Source organism: Aspergillus versicolor (genome assembly GCF_001890125.1).
Source record: "Aspergillus versicolor CBS 583.65 unplaced genomic scaffold ASPVEscaffold_5, whole genome shotgun sequence".
Classification (NCBI taxonomy): domain Eukaryota; kingdom Fungi; phylum Ascomycota; class Eurotiomycetes; order Eurotiales; family Aspergillaceae; genus Aspergillus; species Aspergillus versicolor.
The window spans coordinates 126,720-151,102 of record NW_024467528.1 but is presented as its reverse complement, the minus strand read 5'-3'; the positions used below and the strand labels follow the sequence as shown (position 1 = coordinate 151,102).

Here is a 24,383-nt window from a genome sequence, read left to right as displayed (position 1 = left end):
TGAAGCTGGTCAATTAAACTGGGATAATATTAGCTATCTGTTAATTTTCTGTAATTTATTATTCTTATTCTAGGTGCAAGGGACAGGTTCCCGTGGTTAAATATGCAGAATCCTAGGTAAAGCTGATTATTCTATTGAACATGGGACGTCTAGTAACGCGTTAGCCTATTATAGTGCTTGATACTTCAAATGAATTGTTGATAGGATCCATGAGTATAAATAAGCGATTGGCTTCTGTGTCCAACCCTTGTCACCTCCGCAGGCTGCAGGATATCAGCTTACTCGCTAGGATCATTGTTTAACATTCGTAAGCAAGCACGGACATAATCGCAATCTTACATTCCTGCCTTTCTCCCTGCCTGATTCCTTGCTTATCCTCGTCCCCGGCGTCGTCCTCATACGCTGACTCGCGCATGAACTCTATATGCAGAGGGGTTGGCTGATCCGGAAGCACGGCTACTGGGTTAATGAGTGCGTCTACGATACTAAACTGATATACCCGGACTAGTTACATGTCTGTGTACATTCTGGATTGCCTGCAATACCATTTGAATAGATTATTAGTTTATATACTAGGACATTATTATTTGAAAGACAGTGACTGTAAAGGGTTGTTAATACATCTGGGCATTCTCATAGTACCCCTCGAAGCGATTAAGGAGAGAGGTGATAGGACAGAAAAGCAGAACGGCAGCAGCAAGGACACTGCTTCCCCATCCATAGCCTAGTCTGTCAAACAACGCCGGGATGGTGGAAGGTAGGACTGAACCCAGGACACTTCGCAGAACCGTGCACACTGCAATGGCCCCGGGGACGTGCGGGCCAAAGTAATCCGTGAGATATTGCTGGAGGGAGACGACGACTCCGGACGATCCGACCATGGTGAGATTTGCGCCGAGGAGAGGGATTATCCAGTGCATCTTGGCTTGTGCGGACCAGCCGTACGCGAGGATTCCAACGGCGATGAGGAGGACTTCGAAGCTCATGATGGCTAGACGGTCTTGGGGCTTGCTCATGCCTCGTTTGACGGTGCGTTTTTGGAAGACGCGATCGGCCAGGCCGCCGAGAATGGTGAATCCGAATACAGCGCCGATGGTGGGACTGATGTAGCAGTATCCGATCTGGGAGGAGTCGAAGTCGTATTTGTCGCCGAATAGAATGGGCAGGTCGGACATGAGGATGTAGAATATGACGTACGCCATGCTCATCTTCAGGGCTGAGAGGATGACCACCGGGGACAGCGTTGCGAGCTTAACAGGCCGGGCGAAGGCTGTCACGAATGCGCCCCAGCGGTTCGAGCCAGAGTCTTCTGATTTGGTGGACTTTCGAAGGACGGAGGGGTCGGAGGTCTCTCTGAGGATGAACATGGCAACGAGTGTTTGGACGGCGGCCTGGTACATTAGCAAGAGTATATCAACAACGCTGCAAGAGTCTTACCACGATGGACATGGCCCAGAATGCAGACCTCCATCCAAGGCGAAGAGTCAGTTCACCTGCGACAATCGGACCTAACCAGTCAGTCACTATACGATGTCGTCGGAGTTTTATGCCTACCGATTGCACTTCCCTAATCCTAATCAGCAACTGGAAATTCACTTGAAAGATTCAAACATACCGACACCGGTGCCAAAGCCCAGATAGCTATGATCTTCCCTCGTTTCTCTGCAGAGACCAAATCGGCGATAAACCCGCCTTCCAGGACAATCGGAATGCAGCCCGCCATTCCTGTGATCACACGTGCGACCAGGAGTGTCGTTATATTAGTACTCAACGCGCCCATGGCCAGGGAAGCCATGAGCAGGATGTTGGAGATGTGCATGAGCGGACAGCGGCCCCATAGTTCGCTTGCCGGGGATACGATCAGGGGCCCGATGGCCATCCCGATGACATGGACGGAGATGAGGAACGGAATGACGGCGGGGTTTGTTATCTGGAATTCACGGACGATTTGGGATGCGCCTGGGTTGACGATGCCAGTTCCAACGGCACTGATTATGGATTAGCCTGGCTTCGGTGAACGGGTCTGTCTTGCAGAGGACTCACTCGTTGAAGACAGCAAAAGACACCACGCCTAGAATGGCAGCCTTTCTCGGAGTCGACCATGACCGTGGACTCTCCCTGTGCTCTGTGGGCTGGCGCTCCAGCAGACTCTGCGTCTCGGTGGCCTCGGGCGTAACAGTCATAGTGGCGGTGAGATGCGAGAGCTGCGCAGGAAAAAAGGCATGTCCCAGGAGATTTAAGACTTTTGAACCGAAGGAAATGGGTGGAGGATCACTAGTCAGAAGATCCTTTGCGAACATCACCAAGCCACCAGAAGAAGCAAGGGCCGCAGTGAGCCCTTGCTGAGCGAATCTCGCCACAGAATGGAGATGTCAGTCACGGCGCATGGAGCACAGCATGCCCAATCGGCCTGAATGGAGAGAGGCAATTGCCACAGCGTCGCACAGCAAAGACCGAGCTGAACGAACCTTCGATCTGGAGGAACCGAAGCAGGCGATATCGAAAGCCACTCAGCCGTGCGATCGTCGCAGCCAATCATCCCAGTGGAGCAGCAGGACAAGTTTGCAAATCAACAGGACCAGATCGCCGCATCGTGCAGGGTGATGGCCCCATGATGTCCGGATGAAGACGCCTGCATGAACTGCGCATCCACTCTGGCGGAAATCTTATACATCCACTGCAGTCGCCTAATTACCTGTCTCCCTGCTTCCCCACTGCAATAAGACATTCCTTTATTTCCACCCGACAGAGTACGTCGACTCTGGATAATACCGCACCGGATCTGGTATCCGCAAGGGATTGTTCCTCCGAGACAACGCTTTCCAACGTCGATTAACTGCATGTATTCGTCGCAGATCCTCTTGCGACAGACGCCTGGGTCCCGAATGGAAGTTCTGAGCCTGATCGGATGGCTTCTCCGGATCTTCGGACACGATCCATTCACTTGGGCGGCTCGAGGCAAACTGGACTGTGATTGATGGAGTGCCAGCAATCCGGCCTCAAGCTAGTCGGACTCTCCAGGCCATTTCTTTATAGTCGGTGATCATATAGCTCCACTCATACTGCGTGGTGCCAACCCGATAGAAAGTGTCATCCCCAGCGCTGCCAGGAAGCCTCTGGATCAGATCCTATTGGAGGAGTCACTGGTGATGACAAGACGATGCGGGGTCAAGTATGAAAGGCACGAGCCTGTCAACCGACTATACTTCTATTCGAACGACAGACTTATCGCTAGGAGTTCTATGCTCCGTTCGAACATCAACTGGCACGGCTCTCCAAGTTTGAGCTTTAACCCTTTCAGGGAATGCCTTTCATCTGGGGAAAAGGAGTGCGATGGTGTTGAAACCGCATTAACTGGATTGGATTAGTTACTTATAATGGTAGTAGAAGCAGTCATATCCTTATATTTGCCTGAATTGGCCGAAGTTCATCCACCCTCGTGGTTGTCTCATTGATTGATCAATTAATGATCGTAATGCGATTTGTAAACTTTAGATGTGAATCCTGTCCTCGTATGCTCAGGCAATTCTCAGCCTTTAGACATTAAGTTCATGGCATGTCTGACATGCGCAGCTCGTCTGCATCTGCGGCTAAATGGCACTCAATGCACTTTTATCCCCGTGTCTGTACGGAGTACCTGCTTATCGCCTTGTCTGGTATACAGAGAGTCAACATTCACGTAACACTGCATTGTGTATAATATGCTGTTGCCGTAAATATTAAGCTTGGATTAGAGCATAACTAGTAATGTCACTAACTGTGCTTGTTCTAGTTAGTTATTTTTGTGCAGATTACCTAATCCTTATGACTGTCCTGCATCTCAATTGAGTAACGAGTCTAACTGAGCTGGATCCTGATCTCAACTATTCCACTTATACCATCGACACCTCAACATGTCGGACTTATCGCACTCATGCTCGGTGTGTCGCAAGACCTTCTCGACAAAGGGCCATCTCCGGCGCCATGAATCTAGTCGTCTGTCCACTCTTCCAACCCTGCAATCAGTAGCACTAATAGGTTTAGACACCCAACCTGCCGTACACTGTCATTTCTGCGGCAGGGCGTTTACAAGAAAGTATGTTAATAAACATAGAAGGAAGGCTGCTAATGTTGTATAGGGACGTCCTGCATCGACACTACAAAACCTGTCCAAAAGCCAGAAACGAGGACATACCCAGTCGCAAACCACCCGGGCGACTGCGCAAAGCGTGCGATCGGTGTGCCACACTTCGAGTCGGCTGTAAGGGAGAGAAACCATGCTCGTTATGCCAGGAGACTGGAATGCGCTGTACTTATCAACGTTTAACAGCTGGTGTTGATACTGAAGAAAACGACTCCGACAATGCCACGGCACTACCCCTGCTAGAGAGCTTCTCCGCTCCAGAGACCCGCTCTGCTCGCAATGTAGCCCATGTTATATCCAGGTTTACGGCATCGGGCTCGCGAGGAAATATCTTGGATCCTGCCCTCCCCAGCTTGGAACTGAATGGCCCGGAGCTCTCGGCTGGGAACGAGTGGGATGCGCTGCTTAGTAGTTTCTGGAGTATTCCCTCGGAGAGTTCGGTGTCTATAGGGGAGGTCTCTACTATGACCCTGGAGACGTGCCAGGTCGCGTCTAGGCGACTCATCGAATACCTGCAGGTAGATTCTCATGGATTCAGTATAGACCGGGTGAACACATTCCTTGCTCCGGCGAATGTTCAGCAATGCATCGCCGCGTACTTTCAAATTGTGCACCCTCGGGCCCCGATTATCTATTTGCCAGGACTTGACCTGGAAACTGCTTCCATACCCTTGCTTCTGCCGATGGTGTTACTCGGTGCGGTTTGCGGCCAGTCAGACGAGCTGGCAGGCCTCGCAGCTGCTTTCTGTGATGTCGGGGAAGATTCAGTTTTTGAGAGTGTAACGTTTCAAGAGATGGTGTACAGTCCACGGAAAACAGAGTATTCACACGATAACATCTCCGACGCAGAGATCCAGTGTATCCAGGGCGCAATGTGCATGATTCTGATTCAAAAGTCTACCACTGATTTGCGGACGCAGCGGCGCATTCGAGTCCAGCGGTTTCCGGCTTTGATATCTGCTGTGCGTGCGTCGTGTCTTACTGAGGCGCGGCATCGGATTACAGGTGATTGGGATACGTTTATTCGAGAGGAAGTATGCTGTCGGTGAGTGGGATACTCCGAGAGTATGCAGTTTTATATTAACGTTGTCAGACTTATGAGTTTTATCTGCGTGCTGGACACTTACTTCGTCATGTTCTGCAATCAACCACCATGTCTCCAGCCCGTTGAGCTGTCCTTCCAACTCCCGAGTGTGTCGAGAACGGTTGATATAATGAGTGACTCGACTATTCGGGGATTCGAGATGCTTCAAGATCTCCGCCAACCACCATTGCTAAACGAGCTCAGCCAGCGAATATCTAGCAATAAGTGGCAGTCTGACCCAACTCTCATGTCGAATCTTGGAGTTTTCGACGTGTATATTCTCGGCTGTGGTACGCTCCCTTCCTATATAAGAGATATTAAACTAACAGGACAGCATTCCACCCCATCGTGTTCAACTACCACTCTAATAATACCTACATGGCAAATATGCTCCCAACCCTCGAAGCTACTCTCAGCCGATGGGAAGCCCTTTGGGAGAAACTATGTAGTTCCCATTGGAGCTCTGATGAAATGGCCCGTGCGGATATTATGATGTATGCCCCGGAGATTGTTTCTCTGGCTAGGGCGTACCTGTATATACCTATATCCAAGCGGGGCGTTATCGCGAGGGACTTTACGCTTGATCTGCGGCGAATACTGAAAGGGGGAGAGAAGCCATCATAGTCGCTTTCCTTAGCCGCGTTATTTTTACCCTGACTAGATCCGTTCTTGGTTCCTGAATAACTGGGTAGTGGACGTTTTATACACTCGAAGGCATAACCTCCGTTTAAGCTGTCCAAAGCATGAAGACAGTTGTGTCCGGACGTGCAGGGCCACGTCACCAGCTGCAGGTCAGATCAACCAAGACCGGATTAGCCAGTCAGGCCAACCCAGCCACAATGATGTGAGATTCCTCCGGTCGACGAACCGCAGCTATGCGATGCGCTGTACGGCCATGGCGCGTAGGACGAGGGGTCAGATGCCCCCACCAACAGCCATACACGATCTTCATTATCTGTTCCTGGGTTATTCTACCAGCGTCTGTGATCCGTGATGGGTTTAAAAACGCCATTAAAGCAGCCGGATTTCCCAGGTTCAAAAGTCCCGTCGCCGTCGCTATCGGCAGATGGTACTACCGCAGACTCTGGCTGCAGCAGTCATACCCTGCAGCCGGTATCTAGCACCGCTGCAGATAGCGATACGCGTGAGGATCCCTGGGCGCAAGCCTATGCGGCTCTAAACCCGGCCGTGATCGAAAAGTATGAACAGATCTTGCTTGCCCAGGACGCGAAGAGTAAGTCTGGTCAAGGTCGGTTTCTCAATTTGCAACGAGCTTCTATCTGACAGTATCTAGCGACCGTCTCACATAAGCAGCAAGAAGAGCTCTGGCAAATAGCCCAGAATAGGATATTGATCTGGTGGAGTGGAAAGAGCATATGATCCAACCTGCTTTGATGGTAACTGCCTCATCTAGTCAATTAACCATGGTGCTAATTGTTGTTTCCGCCAGGATTATCCGATGCTCGCGGCACGTCATCCGATTGTTGAATTAGCTGGCCTGGCAGGCCATCTAGCAGAAAGCATATGCCGTGTACTAACTGTATTCTTTGGAGTCACTGCTTCACAGCCACTCGTCTTTCCATGTCCTCTACCTTCTGTCCTATCCTATGCTGTTGAAATTACAATGTACGCGTTCGCTCCTTAGATACGGTGCTATGTTTCCGTGCAATACAAAGCCATCAGATGTTGGCTTCACTGTTCTGCCTCACTGCCAGAATGCCAAAACGACCGAAGCACACACACTTGAACCCAACACCACCCATGCCGCGCGCGCACTGCTCTCTCTTGTCATGAACAACGCTCGATCGAAGATGAGATGCTTCAGCCCGTTGAAGAAGTGGTACGTGAATGGCATGGAAACACCGAATTTCAGCGCTACTTTTGCTGCCGGGTGCAGGGAGCCGAATGCTGATACGACCGTGGCCGTATCGACGGGTAGACCCAGTGAAGGGCCGACCAGGTATAAAGTTGCGAATCCGTATAGACTACCAGACAGCATAATGCCGGTTGCTCGGTGCAGGATGGATGCCAGGGACTTGTATTGCCATTTGTAGATTGTAATGTGTGGGGAGACGGGGCGGTTCAGGCGTTGGGCAACAAGACGGTCATTCTTATTTTGGGGGTTGATGGTTTTGAGTTGGATAGGGGTGGTGTTGCTTGATGAGCTGGTGTCAGTCTGATACGCTCTGCTCGCTTTTGTGAGATGCGCATTCGATATAGGGAAGTATATGCAACGGGATATTCGGTGGCGCGTCGTCGCTGTATAATCCAATCCATGATTAGCTAGGATGTATGCATGATATAGCTAACTCACCTCTCAGGGCTGTGGTGGATAACATGGTGGGAAGTATACTGAAAGAAATTAAAACCTTCAGCAGTATCTACTTAAGAGACAGCCTTGACTAGTCATAAAAGGTGTACTTGGTTAGAAGGTCTGATTGTCCATACGGAGAAAACCCGCAATCCGGAGAATACCCACAGGCCCACATGCGTAAAACAGCATATTTCTAGAAACCATCCAAGGATATGTATTTACTACAATGCTTTTCCCAAGCAGTGTGCAGTGTCTACATACCCCTCATTTTATTTTCTGAACGAATATTGGCGCAGGGAATCCACCTATGATGGCTCTGTGGTCTGCGGTTGATAGCTCCAGTGGGCAAGATAATGCCGAAGAGTTCTTGCGCACCCCAAAGTAATTAGCTGGTGGCATATAAATAATCATGTCTGCTTCCCTGATTGTGAAGGTTTCCTGCGCGGATTGGCCTTGATGTTGATCGGCGGCAGAACCTTGTACTGGGCTTGCGGAAAGCCCGTTTGGCAGCTCGTTGAACAGGCATCGCTTGAGTGAGAAACCAGAGACGATTCTGGCGTGCCATTTCAACGGGTCTATTTGCCTGAAGCTTGATGGGAATAGAGCAGTCTATTTGAATCTGGGAGGTGGACACGCAGTGACTTGGATGTCTCTAGAGCACTACTAGACTGGGATTAATTTATATAACATTTATACTACAATAGATAGAACACACGAATGGTAATACCTACTGATGATCTAGTCCGCCAGGATCTCGTCAAAGTTGCCTTTCCATATCCACTTTGGACACCGTTACACTCTTTGTTTACCTGGTGGACTTGCAGTCATGAGCTCACAGACAAAGAAAGCTTAACAGCTTTAAGAGCAAAGATTGGCGTCGGACAATGAAACCACCCAGACCGCCACTTTATTCTATGGTCAATAAACGGAGGATGGAGATCGTGCTTTGTGGTTTCCCTTTATATCGTCTGGTGCTGCTATTTAATCTTACGATTCACTTCCTGGGACTACATCTAAAGCCACATATTCTTAAGCTCTATCGATTACGTTTCAATTGCAATGACCCTGTCAAGTACAATAGATGCACTCGTCATCGGCGCCAGCTGGGCCGGAATCTGGAGCCTCCACCTGCTAAAACGGCGCGGGCTGAATGCACTCCTTATCGACGCCTGCGAGGACGTCGGCGGCACATGGTGCTATACCCGCTACCCAGGGTGTCGCGTGGATACCGAGATCCCGCTGTACGAGTTCGCCGATCCGGATATATGGCGGAACTGGAGCTGGTCACAGCGGTTTCCGGAGCAAAAGGAGATCCAGGCGTATCTTGCTTGGGTGACGGATCGGTTGGAGCTGAGGGGGGATATGGTTCTTGGGACGAGGGTTCAGAGGGCGCAGTGGGATGATGGCGAGAGTATCTGGATCGTGTCTGTTTCTGGTGAGCGTGTCTACCGGACAAGATATCTCATTTTGTGTACGGGGTATTCGACCGTTCCGTATATCCCACAGTTCAAAGGGGCGGAGCTCTTCCAGAATACAGTCCATACATCTGCATGGCCTGACAAGACAGAATGGAAGAATAAACGCGTCGGTGTGATTGGGAACGCAGCAAGTGGGCTGCAGATAATCGAAACTCTAGGTCCACAGGTGTCCCAGCTCACTGTCTTCCAGAAGACGCCGAATCTTGCAACGCCCATGCAGCAGAAGCAGTACTCCGCCGAACAAATGGCGCAGATGAAGCGCGACTTTTACCCTGATATGCCTCGGCAGCGCAACTCGGTGACTGGTTTCTTTGCATCCCCGCAGCGTGCTACTTTCGATGACAGTCCTGAGGCGAGGAATGCCTTCTTCCAGTCTTTATTTGACAGAGGAGGACTGGCGTTCTGGTTCGGCGGGTATTCCGATCTCCTCACGTCGCGAGAAGCCAATATGGAAGCATACACTTTCTGGCGCGACAGCGTTCATCAGCGTGTCTTGGACCCAGCCGTCGCAGAGAAGCTTGCCCCTGCAACACCACCGCATGCCTTCGGTACGAAACGCCCATCGCTCGAGACGTCGTATTTCGAAACCTTCAACCTGCCGCACGTCGAGCTGGTCGACGTCAACGAGTGTCCGATCCAGGAAATCACCGCCCAGGGCGTGCGCACGACCAAGCTGCATGAGTTTGACCTCCTGGTTTACGCCACTGGCTTCGACGCGTTGACTGGGAGCGCCCTGGCGATTGACATTGTAGGTGTGGATGGAATCAAACTCGAGGCCAAGTGGGACGTCAGGGCGAATGGGAACGGGGTCTCGACGGCGCTGGGCTTGATGACTGCAGGGTTTCCCAATATGTTCTTTCCAATGGGCCCTCAGGCGCCGTCGGCGCTTGGACTCAGTCCGCAACTGGCTGAGATCCAGGGTGACTGGATTGCAGGTTGTATTGGATATCTGCAGTCAAGGGGGCTGAGAAGGATCGAAGCGACAGGAGAGGCAGAGGAAGAATGGAAGCGAGAGGTCATGGCTGCTGCAGAGCACACACTGTTTAGTGAGACCGACTCGTGGTATATGGGCGTCAACATCCCCAATCGCAGGAAGCAGCCTCTGTGCTATTTTGGGGGGATTGGCCGGTACATCGAGTGCATCCAGCGAGCAGCAGCAGCTGGCTATCAGGGATTCGCCATCTCGTAGCGCCTGGCCAGTGAAGAGTTCGTGTGGGCCTTTTAACTAAATTAGCCTGCAGTTTGTCTTACGATGCAGCCAATGGGACTGGTGAGGCTGAGCAGTCAACCGCATCAATTTATGTTAATATGGCATGGCAAGCCGGTAGCAATAGACATTGAGGTCCTAGCAATAGACAGAGAATTCTGCTATCACCATTCATCGAATAGTGACTGTAAAAACAACGGTGGATACGGACTGGATGGTGATTAAGTTGACAGCCTCAGCCCGTTCGAGACCGACTTCTTGATTCTTCTGCCTTTAGCTTAACTTGGCACGCCAATCTTGTCTTTTTTTGGCTGGAGTTTTCTGCATCCCTGTGCGCTGGTCCAATCAGTATTGATGCTATCCAGAAGCCCCGTCCGCCGGCGCAGCAGCGCTTCTTGGGGGCGTTTCCAAGAATAATTGACAGCACGGCGCTGAGTGATGCAGGGCCTGAGTGATAATAAATTTATTCCCCTGGGAGACGGCGTGGTCGTGGTTGTTGCCCCTTTTTCCCAGCAGACTGTTATGTATACTCTTCTACGATTCTTCGCCTTGCTATGAACTGATTTGCTGTACTCTCTCTCTCGCCTTACTACGGAGTATTGAACTGATTCTAACTTGCAGTTTGCTAGGATCATGAACAACACCAGCACCGACGGCAACTGCGGGTCCAACTCCGACACCAACGCGACGTGTCTAGGCTCGACGTACGGAGACTGCTGCTCGTCGAAAGGATACTGCGGCGAGACGTCCGCGTACTGCGCTGAAGGATGCCAGCTCGACTTTGGAGAATGCAGTGACGGAAGTGTCCAGACGATAAGCACGACAGGCAGTTGTGGCTCGACCAAGACCAGCAATGTCACTTGCTTAGGGAGTACATACGGCGACTGCTGCTCGGGCAAGGGATACTGTGGAGGGAACTCGAGCTACTGCGGATCTGAATGTCAATCGGCATTTGGCAATTGTGGTCTCGACGCTATGACTGCGAGTCCCAGTTCCAGTCCCAGTTCCAGTCCCAGTTCCAGTCCCAGTTCCAGTCCCACTGCTTCAGAAGAGGACGGGTTGAGCAGCGGTGCAATTGCGGGCATCAGTGTCGGCGCTGCGGTGGGCGGACTGGCCATAATCGCGCTGCTGGTTTTTTTCTTCATCCGGAGGAGGAAAGCAATCTCCGGTGAAGCCGAAAGGACAGACGAGAAGACAGACATCAAACAAGGCGTGTCAGAGAGGCACGAGAGACACGAGCTGAACGCGGAGCACCTGCACGAGATGGAGGCAAAGGGGCCCACACAAGCTCCTGTTGAGCTGCCGAGTCATTAGCCCTATTTTATGCTTTCATATGAGACGGTGCTAGTCCCTGCTCCTGATCATTCTTTCCCACATGGGCAATGCCTTAATTCCGACCCTCGCCCCCTCCAACGCCCACTGTTTCGCTCCGACTCAGGTCAAGCAGGCTTGTGCGGGCATCCACTTTGCAGATTCTGCACGACCAGACCCACGCTTCACTGTCGGTTTCGAGAACGAGATTCAGCCAGCCCTTGCTCCGGGCTCCTTTCATGCAAGTTCCCCGTTGGAAACGCCCGACCGACGATCTCCTGAGTCAGAATGATGGAATGATGGACGGTGGAATATTCGGGAATCGGGTACATGCATGTCGCACTGAAGAGTGTTGATGTTTATTCAGATATACAGTAGATACCTAGCACAGCATTCTATAATAATGGTGCTCTGTTTGTAGCGTTTTGAATAATGAGAGCAATCCTACAGTTGAACAGTTAAAGTTGTTTACTTAGTGGACGGGCAGTGTTTATATGGTTACCGGAGTGTACACATGCAGATATATATATCTCAACACAACTATATCACTACCCACCATCAGACAATATACTTGTCGATATATTTACAAAGAAGCCGTAGAATGAGTCTAGGTATATGAATTGAGCCATCAATTATCTATAGGCAATTTACTAAAGCAAGTCACCCTTCTACTTCGGATGCCAGGCCTGCAATACTCGTATGCCTTGCATCGCCATCATCATCGCGATCGCAGCAAGGCATGACGTAAATATCCCAGGATAATGACGACAGGTCGACCAAAGACCAAAAAGGAAGGTGGTCGATACCATTCCCTCGGTGGAACTGAATTTGGGGCCGGGGGGGATCGTCCGTGCAGATGCCCTACAAGCCGATGCAATTCGGAATTGAGCTGCACTGCTGAACAGGGGAACACTAAGGACCATCTGTCGATGTTTATGGAGTCGATACACCAAGTGGAATGCCGAATTTATGGGGAAGACTCCATCCGGATGTGATCCAGGTACTCGGGCTTCCAACGGTGGGTGTGAGAGCCGGGCTGCAGATTCGAAGGAATAGTTTATCGCGCCCCATCTGCATCCAGGCCATCACGCCCATCGACATCGTATAGCATCGCCGAGGTTGACTTGGAACGTGTGTGGCGCTAATCACTGCTATCGTGAACTATTAGGGCACTAGGGACAGCAGACCGGTCGGAGTCTCCGGCTGGCTGGTTCGCGGTCGATCGGAAAAAAACAAATATTGATATGCAAGTGCCGGCGATGGATAGTTCGCAATCTGACTGATCACGATGGGCTCGTGTTTCGATCGATTCTTCAGTTTCCAGTTCTGGTCCAGTTTTGGTTCTGCTCTGGTTCATCCCTGACGTCCTGACTCGGCGCAGAATGACTTGACACTGACAGGAACGGGACGGTTGCAGCAGCGGCACGACAGTTTCGTCATCTAATCATAAGCCAGAGTCAAAAGCTGCAGCGGAGTTGCGCTATCGAACCTTGTTGTCGTGACGATTGGACCGGTGGGCCGAGTCAGGGTAGATTTGTCACTCTTCTGCACTCAGAGAATAGGTTAGCTGTTTAATGTGTAACGGTTTATGGACTGCTCACTGTCAAACTGTTTTACTGCTTACTGATTGTTTTACTGACTGTTTTACTGTTTTACTGTTATCTCTGTTTTTGTTTACTGTTTGCCAGGAGAGTGTACTCATTCACCTGCAACGCCGGCTGTCTCGATCGTAAGCAGGTAGCTACTGGATTCATGTGGAATTACCCCTGGAGATCGCACGGCTTCCAGATGCAACCAGCCAGCCAGCCTCCAGTCACAGCGCCTTCCAGACGGCCCAACGTGGGGGACGCAGGACCAAAGGGAAGCTCGTGTGGCCCCAAACAAAACAAGCCGGGTCGATTGGGTGTTTGTCTTGCGTCAGAATTTGCAGAGTGGGTTCCAGCACCGAATGAAAGATGTTGTAGGTCAATAGTTTGGTGCTGGGACGTCTTAGCGCTGCAGATCGAGATATCCAGATATCGCCCACGAGATGGATCAGGAACACGTGTGGGCCACGGCAAGTGGAACAAATGGATTATGGATCGATGAATCGATCTCGCACGAATCACGCCCTGGACTCAGCGTCGCCGGCATCAAGAGCCATGTCATTCACGGGTGTTTCCTCATCGTGCAGCACGATCCTCGACTGGGTCTCTGCCAGACGCGACAATTGGCGATTCAGATGCGAATTGGCTGCTCTGGCAGCCTTCGATAGTGGCCTTAGTCGCGCAGATCGAGTGCGATTTGGGCCGCTTAAGAGGGCCAGCGAGCCGGCGGTGGTTCCCTGCTGGCGCTACGGAGAAGATTGGAGTTGAAGGCCCTCATAAGTCCGCGTCTCCTCCATCGCGTCGCCTGCTTCTGCTTCTGTTCTCTGGACTCGTTCTCTCTTTCTCTTTTGCCCAGAGTTCCCTCTTGTCCGCCACCGCGGCCGCAAGTTGACAAGCCGCCTTCCAACTACCCACAGTCCTTTATAAACACCAATATACTAATAATAATAATAAATCGCAATGGGGTCTGAGCTCGGCATTAACGAAGACAGCAAGCCCGAGGCTATCTACACGCCCGTGGCCATCTGGTGGGATGTCTGGGCCGTCGTCTGGTCTGCAGTCATCGGCGCTGGCATGTTCTACCTGATCAAGCGCCGCAACAACCCCATCCTGCGTGTCCGCTCTCTCTCGCTTTCGCTGTCTGCTATCGGCCTTCTCCATTTGTACTGGATTGCCTGCCAGATTGCCGTCATGATCGGGCCCATCATGCCCGGCGACGTGCAGTTCTGGGTCATGGGCACCTATCTACCCTGTGGTCTGGCCCTGTTCCACGCCTCCAACAGTTACTTCCTGCATGTTGCGAAGATGCAGAAGAAGTACGCCAAGTACAGTTTTCTTATTGATTCCACGCCTGACGCCAAGCGCCCCCACCAGGGGCCTGGCCTGATCAACCGCTTCCGCCGTCTGGACTATACTCTGAAGCTCGTCATCTTCGTGGCCATTGCCATGGTTGGACAGGTAAGCCATCTTAAACCATTGGCTTGACACTATCTAACTGATTAGATCCTCCTCACCGTCATCATGTGGGCGATTTCGCGCAAGTACCACCCCTCCTTCGGTATCCCCGGCACTGAGGTCAACGGCCCTCCCATGAAGGTCTTGACTGAACAAGGCCGTGGCTGGGAATGGTGGCCTGGTGTCTTCTGGCAGTTCTTCTGGTCGTGGATTGTCGCTCCCATCATTCTCTGGAACTCGCGCCACATCCACGACACCCAGGGCTGGCGCGTGCAGACGATTGCCTGCGCCATTGCCGGTCTCCATGCGACCCCCATGTGGCTCATCGCCCTCTACGTCCCTGCGTTCGAACCGGTCAACAAGGTCTGGGTCCCTCCCCAGTGGATCTGCCTGTCAATCATGGTCACCGAGATCTTCACCGTCCTGCTCCCCTGCTGGGAGGTCTTCCGCCAGCAGTCCCTCCGCAAGGAAACCCTCGAGGCCATCAAGCAGTGGGAAATCCGCACCAAGGGCGCCAACTCCGAGACCAAGTCGCTGGGATCCACTGCCACCATGGTCGACTCAATGATGTCCGGCTGGAAGTCCAACAGCGACTCCGTGCTCAGCGACAACAGCGCCCGTGAGAGCATCCTCAACATGAGCGCCCTGGAATACGTGCTCGAGCGCAACCCCACGCCCCTGCAGCGCTTCTCGGCCCTGAACGACTTCTCCGGCGAGAACGTCGCCTTCCTGACCTCTGTCGCCGAGTGGAAGGCCAGCCTGCCCAAGGCCATGACCGATGCTGCCGCCGGCGAACCCGACGAGGCCACCAAGGAGGCTATCCGCGAGGCCTTCAACCGCGCGCTCTACATCTACGCCGAGTTCGTCAGTGTCCACCACGCCGAGTTCCCCGTCAACATCTCCTCGCAGGACCTCAAGAAGCTCGACAACGTCTTCGAGAGCCCCGCGCTGATCCTCTACGGATCCGAGGACGCCAGCGTCGACCGTGCCACCCCCTTCGACCAGGCCATCCCGTCGCCCGCCTACTCCGAGTTCAGCGAGAGCTCGCTGGCAGCCATCAAGAACCGCGCAGAGTACGTCGGCGACATGCCGCGGGGCTTTGGCGCGTCTGTCTTCGACGACGCAGAGCACAGCATCAAGTACCTGGTGCTCACCAACACGTGGCCCAAGTTCGTCAAGAACCGCCGGTCGTCGACGGACTCGCTGGAGACGTTGCAGGATCAGGCTGTATAAACTGGACCAGACGCACTTCTCTGCGTGTGGCATGTGAAACGCCATCGATGACTCTCGGGCTCTGATCTGATCAGGACTTCACTTCTTGTATATATTTCGCCGTAGTAATAGTATTATATACCCCAGTCTCCGGACAATGCATTCACTCGTTCTACTACTATTACAGTCACTTCCTGGGATTTACTAAGATTGCCTTTAACAGTAACGCAGCTGCAGGACGCCGTCTTGGGAAGTTGGTCTCAGCTGCAGGTACGCAATAGTTAGTGTCGCAATAGTGGATTCAGAAACTCAAATCGATGTGGCCTTCCTGATACAGTTAGGCGCGACGATCTCGAGACTATTAATCTCCTGAGGTTGATGAGAACATGTGCAACCAATGTACGGACTCTGCCGAATCGCCTCGGCCTTGTAAGCGAAGGAATCGGCACTAACGGTATGGCCAGAAACCAGAATACCCCTCATTCATATCCAGTGGGATACATCAGCCGAAGAGCAGATACCACCTGTCAGTGCAGCACGGTACGTCTGGTCGACGATGTAGTTCGGGAGACGAGCGTATAGGAAGCTGTGGACAGGGCTAAGAGCGTGGTGGCTCGGTGAAGACGTAGAATGGGCGTGACAGTGATTCGAACAACTGCAGGTGCTTCTTCAGAGGCAGCATTCCCGGCCATGTTAAGCTGAGAAGAAGAGTTAGACTGCGAGACAGGCACGACAGAGTACCAGTGGTAGACCAGACCAGCCCCAAGCTGTCACAAAAGGCAAAAGGGCAAGACAAGCACAGAGATCTCCACCTGTATGAGAAGTGGCGCATTAAGCATTGAGCATCCGATTTCGCCGATATTTGAATTTGAATTTAGTCTATTGATCTACTTGATGTCTAATTCTACCGGCAGCATTGCCCGATCACACGCGGCAACGGCGCCAGCATCCTGAAATGGAGACAGTACGCCAGAGGCGAGAGCGCCATCTGCCCGGTCGCAGCATGGATCTGTCGATAGAGGCGGATTGGAAGGAAGACGAGGGTCGATCGTGTCAGGTATCATGGAACTAGGTACCTGGGAGGCAACCGAACCAGGGTTCAGTCGATGATTAGGCCCGCATGTACCCAGTGTAGCTGAGTGCAGATTGATACTGGATAGACAAGACTATGGAATCATACCTGATACCACCGAATAAATGAATCAATTGATCGTCGAATACACAGTGGCTAGAGTGTCGAAAGAACAATCCATCACGCCCTACACCACAAAGTCAGGCAGAAACCACAGAGCTGAATCGCAGGCGGCCTCTAGAGATTATAGACTAGGGTATGACTCGTGCAGGCCGACCCGTGGAACTGATCTTAATGGCTCGAACTGTCAGTAGAGATTTGGAATACATCGCCCATCGCCCCGCTGATCGCCGTGCTGCGAACCAGGCCGTGTCTGGTTTTGCTTTTCCGATCGCAGTCCGCACAGTATTTAACCATTTACCCCTGTTTCTACTTTGCAACCATCTGTTGCTGTTACTGTTACTGTGCTGTTACTGCTATTGAAATGGCAACTTCGCTGCGTTCAGCCCGCGTGCTCTTACAGTCCAAAGACGCAGTGCGATGGCGCTCAAAAGACGCAGCAGCAACAATCTTCGAGAGAAATACCGACGCCGCAGAGGACTTTTACTACTACAGTGGATTCCAGAATGCACGAAACGGACGACGACATCTCGACCTCACTGTCACGGCGCGACTGCGCGTCGACCCCCAAGCCGATATCCAACCCGAGCATGCCCGCGCTGCGTGGGCTACGCTGCAGCAGAAAAACCCCGCCCTTGCGTCCTTCGTACACGGTTCGAAACGAATATACGTTACACTAGACTTGGAGCATACGAAGAAGTGGCTGAACAAGACCTTTGTCGTGCTGCCGGATGAGGAGGAGATCACGCCGGAGCTGCTGGACAGTCTGCCCGCGACAGATATGCCGGCGATGCACTTTTTACCAGACTCGATGACGTTCGCCCTGCGGACGCCGCAGCATCTGATGGATGCGCTGGGCGCGGTTATGCTGATGAATGACTTTCTTGCGGAGATGAGCAGGGCGCTGCTAGGGGATATCGACACGCAAGACGATCAGCCAGTCGAGCTGGCGTGCAGCCTTAAAGAAGCCGCCTCTTTACCATCAGCATCAATATCACAGCGCGCTCGTCTTTGGAATATCCGCCGTCGGTGGCTGCGCAGTTACCCTACCGTGGGCGTCGTGCCGGACCAGGAGAGCCCTCAGTCAGGACTCTCTTCGTGGCACGACCTGGAGTACACACCAGCCGAGACGAAGGAGATCATTGCAAAGGCGAAGAAACACAAAATGTCGGTGACGCATGTAATCCATGCCGGAGTCGCCTTTGCAGCGAAGGAGTACGGCCCGTTTCAGCTTACTAGGAATTATAATACGATCATTCTTGTGGATATGCGCCGGCGCTTCACGGACGAGCCGGCACGGCAGCGAGACGCCCTCTCCCCGCAGCACGCGATGTGGCCGGTCTCGGTCCAGGTGACGAGTTTTTGGAAGACAGCGGAGATTTTGAAGAACGAATATCAGGAGCTCGTCAAGGACCCGGACCTGCCGGCGCTGGTTGAGCCTGTCTTTGCGGAGACGATACCCGGTGCATCTTCGTCGTGCCCGACCTTCCACAGCGCGCCGATATTTGGCAACTGTGGCCGGATTGACGACCGGCTAGAGTCCGCATATGATGGCTTCGCGGTGGACGACTTTTCGATCTCGACCGAGTGCTCGGGTGAGGAGATCGTCATGGCCGTGTGGACGTACCAGGGGAAGCTCCGGATCCGGGCCATGTTCAACGAGGGATATCACAGCGCGAAGAGCATCGAGCAGTACATGTGGCGGACGGAGGTGGCTCTCAAGGATGGGCTGGGGGTGGGCAAGGTGCACAGCTGGTGGCCATAACGACTAATGACTATTTAATGCCAGTTGATATCCATTCTCCCACGATGTGTCTCTGCCTCGGCGGGTCTTCCCTACCCCTCCAGTTCCAACTTTAAATCGATCCGATCCGATAATCACGGATACGCCCTCGGTTCATTCGGTTCTGTCCACCCTATTTTTTGGTTCTGTCTGTTCCTGGATGTGGCGCACTAACATCAATAGACTCGCGTCGATCAGAACGGCAACCAAACTTCCGGTGGACAGACCACCGCTTCTTTCAGAATTAAACTATTGATTAATAGTTATCCTAGCGTGTGACGATGCAGTGTCTATTATCCTATCTCTGCAGTGCAATGTCGTATCGCGTATTACTCTGGAATGTCTACCCCTGATACCTCCTTGCAAATCCCCAGCAACTCCTCCTGCTTCTTCACATTCGCTGCCCCCGGATGCGCTGACTCCTCGCCCCTCGTCGTGAAGAACGTCCCACTCTTGAGCTTCGCCAGACTCCCCTGTCCCGCTGCCCATTCCGCCAATGCCTTTGCCGGCTTGTCCATCCCCCCAGGCGCCATACTGCCGCCCATCTTCGTCCGCACCCAGCCCGGATGCATACTGACAATCTGGATGTCATCGCCCCAGCGCCGCGCGAATGCATTCGCCAGCATCACGTCATGCAGTTTGCTGTTCCCGTACGAGTGTGATTGCGTTGCGTTGCGCAGGCTCTCGTCTCCGCCATAGTGGCTGTCCGAGCTCATATACAGGAGTCTCTCGGTCGGCCGCTTCATCTTGCAGGTCAGGATATACGGCGCGAGTGTGTTGACCGCAAACACGGCAGAGATTTTATCAGCCGTGATCTCCGTGCTCGAGGTCCCGCCGTATCCGATCCCGGCGTTGTGGATGACCGTGTCGAAGGGCTCGGGTGCTAGTTTGTTGGCTTCGTCTGCGAGCTTCTTTGTCTCGGCTATCGAGCTGAGGTCACCGACTAGCACGGCTTCGGCTTTGGGGACGGCCTTGTGTGCTGAGGCTGCGCGGTCTGCGTTGCGGGCGTGCAGGACCACTGAGTGGCCCTGGTCGGCGAGGAGCTTTGCGGCGGCTTGGCCGATGCCATCGCTGGAGCCGGTGATGAATATTCGCGTCATGGTCTTTAGTACTGTCATGTATTCTATGATTGTAGAGTGAAGAGTCTGGTTCCAGTTAGGACGTGGCTGCTGTTATGTGCGTTGTGTGCTGTGATGTCATGCTTTCTAAGGAATGACGTCAACTATACATGATCAAAGATTAACTAACTGTTAACTATTTATGTTGAATAGAGAAGAATGGTATTATCAGACAGGATTTGTATTTCTGGATTGAATGCCGGGTTTCCTGTTTGGGTAGTCCGGCCTGAGAAAGGGAAACCTGCGCTCCTCTATTGTATATGGGAGAGACAAGCTTTAATTCATGCACTTTACAGCGCTCACTGCCATGTTAACCCCACAATTGGGTTAAAAACGTGGCCCGGGATTTCCTAAGTCGGTTGCTTTGCGGTCCCTGGCCTGAAGCCGGAACTTCCTGATCGAGTATACAGGAGTGTAAACACATTGAAGAAATATCTTATAATGGCTTGATAATGGCTTGATCTGCTCAATGAACGATAGCTTGTGTGATCAGTCAAGGAACGAGCATCCCGATTCGCTTTATAAATCACCTGTTGCAGAACGTCCTGTCTGGTATGTAGCAGGATCAAGAGGCTAAGCTTCATTTATTCTGCTGTGCGATGTATACATAACAGATCTGTGAGATTTTATTCTTCTACAGCCCCATCTGATAAGAGGCACCGGTAATTGACGTTCGCATGTAAAGCTGAATGTAAGGCCCCGACAATAAGAGTCGGATGCATTTGTAGAAAGCTTCCTGCTCTTGACCATTCCAGGTATCGCATTAAATATACAAGGTACATGGTAGTATTTAAACATCCAGTGGTACTGATTAGACCGTCTAAGGGTGGACTGTCGGTGAACAACCGGACATGCCCGGCACGCACAACGCCGGCCAAGCTGCATTCTCCAACCTCCACCCCGACTTCCCCTGACTTTGCCGGCCTTTCAAGATGTCCCTGTCTATCGACCAAACAGGTCCTAGGCCAAGAAGCGGCCAAAATGCTGCCGAAGATAAGCCCCGCAAGGCGTGCAGTCAGTCCCTCCTTCTCCTTCGTGGCCCGTGCACATCGGTCGCAGGTTCAAGATGTAACTAGTATACAGTCAATTGCAGACGCCAGAAGATGAAATGCGTCGTCGAAGGTAACAATATCTGTCGCCGCTGTCGCCGCTCAGGGGTGCCCTGTATCTTCCTGCCGCGAGCCAACGCAGCGACTCTGCCGGAGAGCGTGATGGCTCTGCAGGACGACGAGTTCAAGGCGGATGTTTTGCATAGACTCGAGGTTATTGAGGAGAGAATTGGTCTCTCCGGGGCGAAGTCTGAGCTGCAGGGTGCGGATTCTGCTGAGGCTGATGGCACCAGGGAGTTATCACCAGAGTCTGAGGGTTTAGGATCTCTCTGGGAGGCAGTGGCAGTGCTGCAGAGAAGTGTTCCTCAGTCTGTTCCCTCGATCTGGCGTGGAGATATAGTAAAAGAGCTCTGGCTGTCGTAAGTGTACGCAACCATAACATGCCTCTAACTAATACGGCGCAGGTTCCACGACAGAATGCCTGGATTGCATTTCATGCCGCACAAACAGACCTTTTCTGCGCCTCATCCAATACTCCTGGCCTCGATACTATATTGCTCCAGCGTTCGAGGGCCGGCAGATGTTGCAGAACTGGCACCGCACTACTTCACGGTCCTGTGCAACGCCATTGCCCAGATATGCATCCCCAATAGCGAGATGGGCAGGACACCTGACGACACAGAGGAATGGGCGTTTCAAACCGTCTTGGGGATAATTCTGGCTGGACTCCTCAATGAAGCGACGGTCCGCGAGACTGGGATCTGGATCTCTATAGCATACCGCCTTATCCTGGAACACTCTCCGGCACATATCGACGAGCCATCTCGAAAATGGCGCAAGCTGTTCAGCGGTATTCAGATTATTGACCTCGAGCATGCCTCGCTCCATCTTTCCTGTCCTGTTATTCCTATTGAGGCGCCCCTGCCTGGTCTGCGCACTCCCCATCGAGATCAACTACACAGACTGACTCGGATGATGCATACCGGCTTAACTCATTTCGCAGGAAGGGGACTGCCGACAATATGGTCCTCCTTTACGACTGATGTCTCAGCGGTGAGCTTGACAAGCGGTTTCACCCCAGTCGACACGGCGGTGATGAGGGATTGGGCTCGCCAGCTGGATGAATGGCTCGTCGAGTTCACGCAGAGCGCAGAGGGATCGGAACAAGATCTCAAGCTTGTCTTTCGACAGTATGTCCTTCACCGGCTGGTCGTTTTGTCCATATACCACCCAGTGAGAGGATGCAATATGTGGTCGAACAGCATCACACTGAAGGAACAGTACGAGCTGCTTCTTTCGGCCCGTGCGACGCTTAAACTACATTCTCATGATGGTTCGATCTGGTCGAATTGGGACCAGGTTATTATCACCTGGGCGGCGCTTATTATCATCCAGGGTATTGAGGGAGGGAGTGGCGAGCCAGATGGTATGTTATCACGTATAGCGAGTGCCACGACTAATGAATACAGATCTCCCAAGTATACGAGTGCATCTTCAAATGCTCAAGCGAATGACAGGCCCAAAGCCCAGTCTGCGGGACGTTCTCGTCGCCCGGCTGGAATCGAGTCTGACTACGATACAGGTCCGCGAGTCTGCAAGTCTGCCGCAGAATGTCTATGGGAATCTCGCTATGATGGCACCGATGGACCAGTCGTGGCAGCTGTTCGACCAATCCAGTCTGCAGCAGATGTATTCGGACTGGATGCCTCAATAAGTTATCAGGGACCGTAACAACATAATCTCCGCGCTCCACCTCTCTATCTACCAGTAAGCCAGTGATCAGTGCCTGATCCAGTGAGAAGCCCGGCAAAGTCCGGCAAACAGTCTCACGTCTCGGACTTCCCCCGTTCTCCCAGACAGCTGGTTCTGTTATTGGAGGAATATATAATCACCGTGGACAGATCGGCGATCACAATTCCGTTGGCTGTTGCGAGCTACCTGTTTAGGCTATGTCGTCTGGAAACAGAATAAATACTTCACTACTTTATAATATACTACTTCTCCTTCGCCCTAGCAATCTTATCCTTGTACTGTCTGCCCCAACAGTGCAATAAGGGCTGTTTCCGGCGCCCAGCTAACCATCACAACAGGTACGGTTTTTATATTATGTTAAACTAGAGAATAAAAATTTACTGTATAGACTATACCGGTACAAAAATAATTCTCCACTTGGCCAGGTATCGGATTGAATGAAGTCTAAGGTAAGGTGTAGCCGCCGTCCACAATGATGTTTGCACCGGTCATGTAGCAGCAGGACTCACTGGCAAGAAAGACATATACCTAGAAAAACAGTATATTAGCTAGGGAAAAGCTGAAATAGCAAAATTTAAACCTACCCCCTTCAATTCGGCAGGGTCGCAAATTCGTCCTGCCGGAATCATGGCCAACCACTTTTCAAAAAGCTCCTTGGGTTGCTGGGTGAGCACTATGAGAAGGGTAATCGCAGTCAGTAAAACTAATATCTGTGCCAATGCAGGCACTGGACTCACTTTTTGTCATGATGAACCCAGGTGAGATACAATTCACCCGCGCAAACCCCGTCCATTCAACAGCCAGACTCTTCGCCAAATGCACGACTGCGGCCTTGGAGGCATTATAGGCAGCCTGTGTCTGCGGAATATTGACAAGAACTGAGCTGACCGAAGCAGTGATAATCAGATTACCCCTGCCCTGTTTCTTAAAGATTTTCCCCGCGGCCTGCGCCGTCCACATCACCCCGTCATAGTTAACGCGGTTGTCTCTCGCCCACGATTCCTCATCATACTCTAAATTAGGGCAGTTCGTGCAAGTGCCAGCGTTCGCGACCACGATGTCAATGCGGCCACCACCAAACTCTCTGGCGACATGATTAATGGTTTCCGCAATCTCACTGCGCGATGCAACATTTGATTGGTATGCCTTCACCCGCTGTCCGGTCTTTTCCGCTACCTGGGCAGCAGCTTCGTGGGCATCGCTGCTTGATGTATAGAGTAGAGCCACATCGGCTCCGGCCTCTGCGAGCCCCTGTACAACTTCTAGTCCGATTCCGCGAGCACCGCCAGTGACGGCTGCAATCTTGCCCTTCAGGGAGAATTGGCTGAGCACGTGGGCGTTTGGGTCGAGGGGTTGATAGAGAGGCATAGTCCAAATCTGTGAGGAGGGCTATTGGAGAAGGATGTGAAAATGAATATGTTCAATGATTTCCAAGCTGATGCTGGGCCGATGGCAAGTCTAAATATTTAAACGGGTGCTTCTAATCGTCGGGAAAAAAGAACAACCCCTACAACAGTAAAATTAAACACAACGAAGAAGGCTGATCCTAGAAGGCCAGAACTTTCCCATACCATTGTGGCAGACACATCGATCCACAATACGGCATCATGGATATATTTCCGACTTCCTATTATGGGAAGAAAATGGCGAGATTCGGCGCGGAGTTTGTGCGAGGCCAAGACCCGCAGGAGCCAGACAGTATCTGCACGACAATGCCAT

The 24,383-nt window shown here is 52.1% G+C and overlaps 11 protein-coding genes across 11 annotated transcripts; 6 read left to right on the top strand and 5 right to left on the bottom strand.

The window, feature by feature from the left end:
* Positions 1 to 614: 614 nt before the first annotated feature.
* Positions 615 to 2,183, bottom strand: ASPVEDRAFT_133246 (uncharacterized protein; the record flags this gene model as incomplete). The annotated part of the gene is made up of 4 exons (XM_040807013.1): positions 615 to 1,391; positions 1,438 to 1,523; positions 1,612 to 1,988; positions 2,044 to 2,183. The coding sequence occupies 4 exons, from the start codon at positions 2,181 to 2,183 to the stop codon at positions 615 to 617; spliced, it is 1,380 nt and encodes a 459-aa protein (XP_040667836.1).
* Positions 2,184 to 3,893: 1,710 nt separating this feature from the next.
* On the top strand, positions 3,894 to 5,831 carry ASPVEDRAFT_83593 (C2H2-type zinc finger protein; the record flags this gene model as incomplete). Its single annotated transcript, XM_040817416.1, has 6 exons — positions 3,894 to 3,975; positions 4,024 to 4,075; positions 4,119 to 4,240; positions 4,310 to 5,168; positions 5,217 to 5,497; positions 5,542 to 5,831. The coding sequence occupies 6 exons, from the start codon at positions 3,894 to 3,896 to the stop codon at positions 5,829 to 5,831; spliced, it is 1,686 nt and encodes a 561-aa protein (XP_040667835.1).
* Positions 5,832 to 6,727: 896 nt separating this feature from the next.
* On the bottom strand, positions 6,728 to 7,546 carry ASPVEDRAFT_887681 (succinate:quinone oxidoreductase subunit C; the record flags this gene model as incomplete). Its single annotated transcript, XM_040818408.1, has 2 exons — positions 6,728 to 7,466; positions 7,522 to 7,546. 2 exons carry the CDS (start codon positions 7,544 to 7,546, stop codon positions 6,913 to 6,915), a joined length of 579 nt encoding a protein of 192 aa, XP_040667834.1. The 3' UTR covers positions 6,728 to 6,912.
* An 878-nt stretch (positions 7,547 to 8,424) lies between these two features.
* On the top strand, positions 8,425 to 10,234 carry ASPVEDRAFT_41570 (flavin-containing monooxygenase). The gene has a single exon (XM_040812384.1). It carries the CDS (start codon positions 8,581 to 8,583, stop codon positions 10,186 to 10,188), a length of 1,608 nt encoding a protein of 535 aa, XP_040667833.1. The 5' UTR covers positions 8,425 to 8,580; the 3' UTR covers positions 10,189 to 10,234.
* Positions 10,235 to 10,839: 605 nt separating this feature from the next.
* ASPVEDRAFT_52843 (uncharacterized protein) lies at positions 10,840 to 11,520 on the top strand (the record flags this gene model as incomplete). The annotated part of the gene is made up of 1 exon (XM_040814708.1): positions 10,840 to 11,520. The coding sequence occupies one exon, from the start codon at positions 10,840 to 10,842 to the stop codon at positions 11,518 to 11,520; it is 681 nt and encodes a 226-aa protein (XP_040667832.1).
* Positions 11,521 to 13,693: 2,173 nt separating this feature from the next.
* On the top strand, positions 13,694 to 15,966 carry ASPVEDRAFT_192473 (uncharacterized protein). The gene is made up of 2 exons (XM_040809118.1): positions 13,694 to 14,561; positions 14,607 to 15,966. The coding sequence occupies exons 1-2, from the start codon at positions 14,064 to 14,066 to the stop codon at positions 15,789 to 15,791; spliced, it is 1,683 nt and encodes a 560-aa protein (XP_040667831.1). The 5' UTR covers positions 13,694 to 14,063; the 3' UTR covers positions 15,792 to 15,966.
* Positions 15,967 to 17,326: 1,360 nt separating this feature from the next.
* Positions 17,327 to 18,727, top strand: ASPVEDRAFT_52841 (uncharacterized protein; the record flags this gene model as incomplete). The annotated part of the gene is made up of 1 exon (XM_040814707.1): positions 17,327 to 18,727. One exon carries the CDS (start codon positions 17,327 to 17,329, stop codon positions 18,725 to 18,727), a length of 1,401 nt encoding a protein of 466 aa, XP_040667830.1.
* On the bottom strand, positions 18,708 to 19,957 carry ASPVEDRAFT_41567 (uncharacterized protein). Its single transcript, XM_040812383.1, has one exon. It carries the CDS (start codon positions 19,843 to 19,845, stop codon positions 19,075 to 19,077), a length of 771 nt encoding a protein of 256 aa, XP_040667829.1. The 5' UTR covers positions 19,846 to 19,957; the 3' UTR covers positions 18,708 to 19,074.
* A 180-nt stretch (positions 19,958 to 20,137) lies between these two features.
* On the bottom strand, positions 20,138 to 20,493 carry ASPVEDRAFT_655346 (uncharacterized protein). The gene has a single exon (XM_040815811.1). It carries the CDS (start codon positions 20,445 to 20,447, stop codon positions 20,214 to 20,216), a length of 234 nt encoding a protein of 77 aa, XP_040667828.1. The 5' UTR covers positions 20,448 to 20,493; the 3' UTR covers positions 20,138 to 20,213.
* A 281-nt stretch (positions 20,494 to 20,774) lies between these two features.
* On the top strand, positions 20,775 to 22,921 carry ASPVEDRAFT_62226 (Zn(II)2Cys6 transcription factor domain-containing protein). Its single transcript, XM_040815606.1, has 4 exons — positions 20,775 to 20,877; positions 20,947 to 21,331; positions 21,377 to 22,338; positions 22,382 to 22,921. Exons 1-4 carry the CDS (start codon positions 20,796 to 20,798, stop codon positions 22,624 to 22,626), a joined length of 1,674 nt encoding a protein of 557 aa, XP_040667827.1. The 5' UTR covers positions 20,775 to 20,795; the 3' UTR covers positions 22,627 to 22,921.
* A 187-nt stretch (positions 22,922 to 23,108) lies between these two features.
* On the bottom strand, positions 23,109 to 24,032 carry ASPVEDRAFT_52838 (uncharacterized protein; the record flags this gene model as incomplete). Its single annotated transcript, XM_040814705.1, has 3 exons — positions 23,109 to 23,192; positions 23,249 to 23,337; positions 23,402 to 24,032. The coding sequence occupies 3 exons, from the start codon at positions 24,030 to 24,032 to the stop codon at positions 23,109 to 23,111; spliced, it is 804 nt and encodes a 267-aa protein (XP_040667826.1).
* Between the last annotated feature and the right edge of the window lie 351 nt (positions 24,033 to 24,383).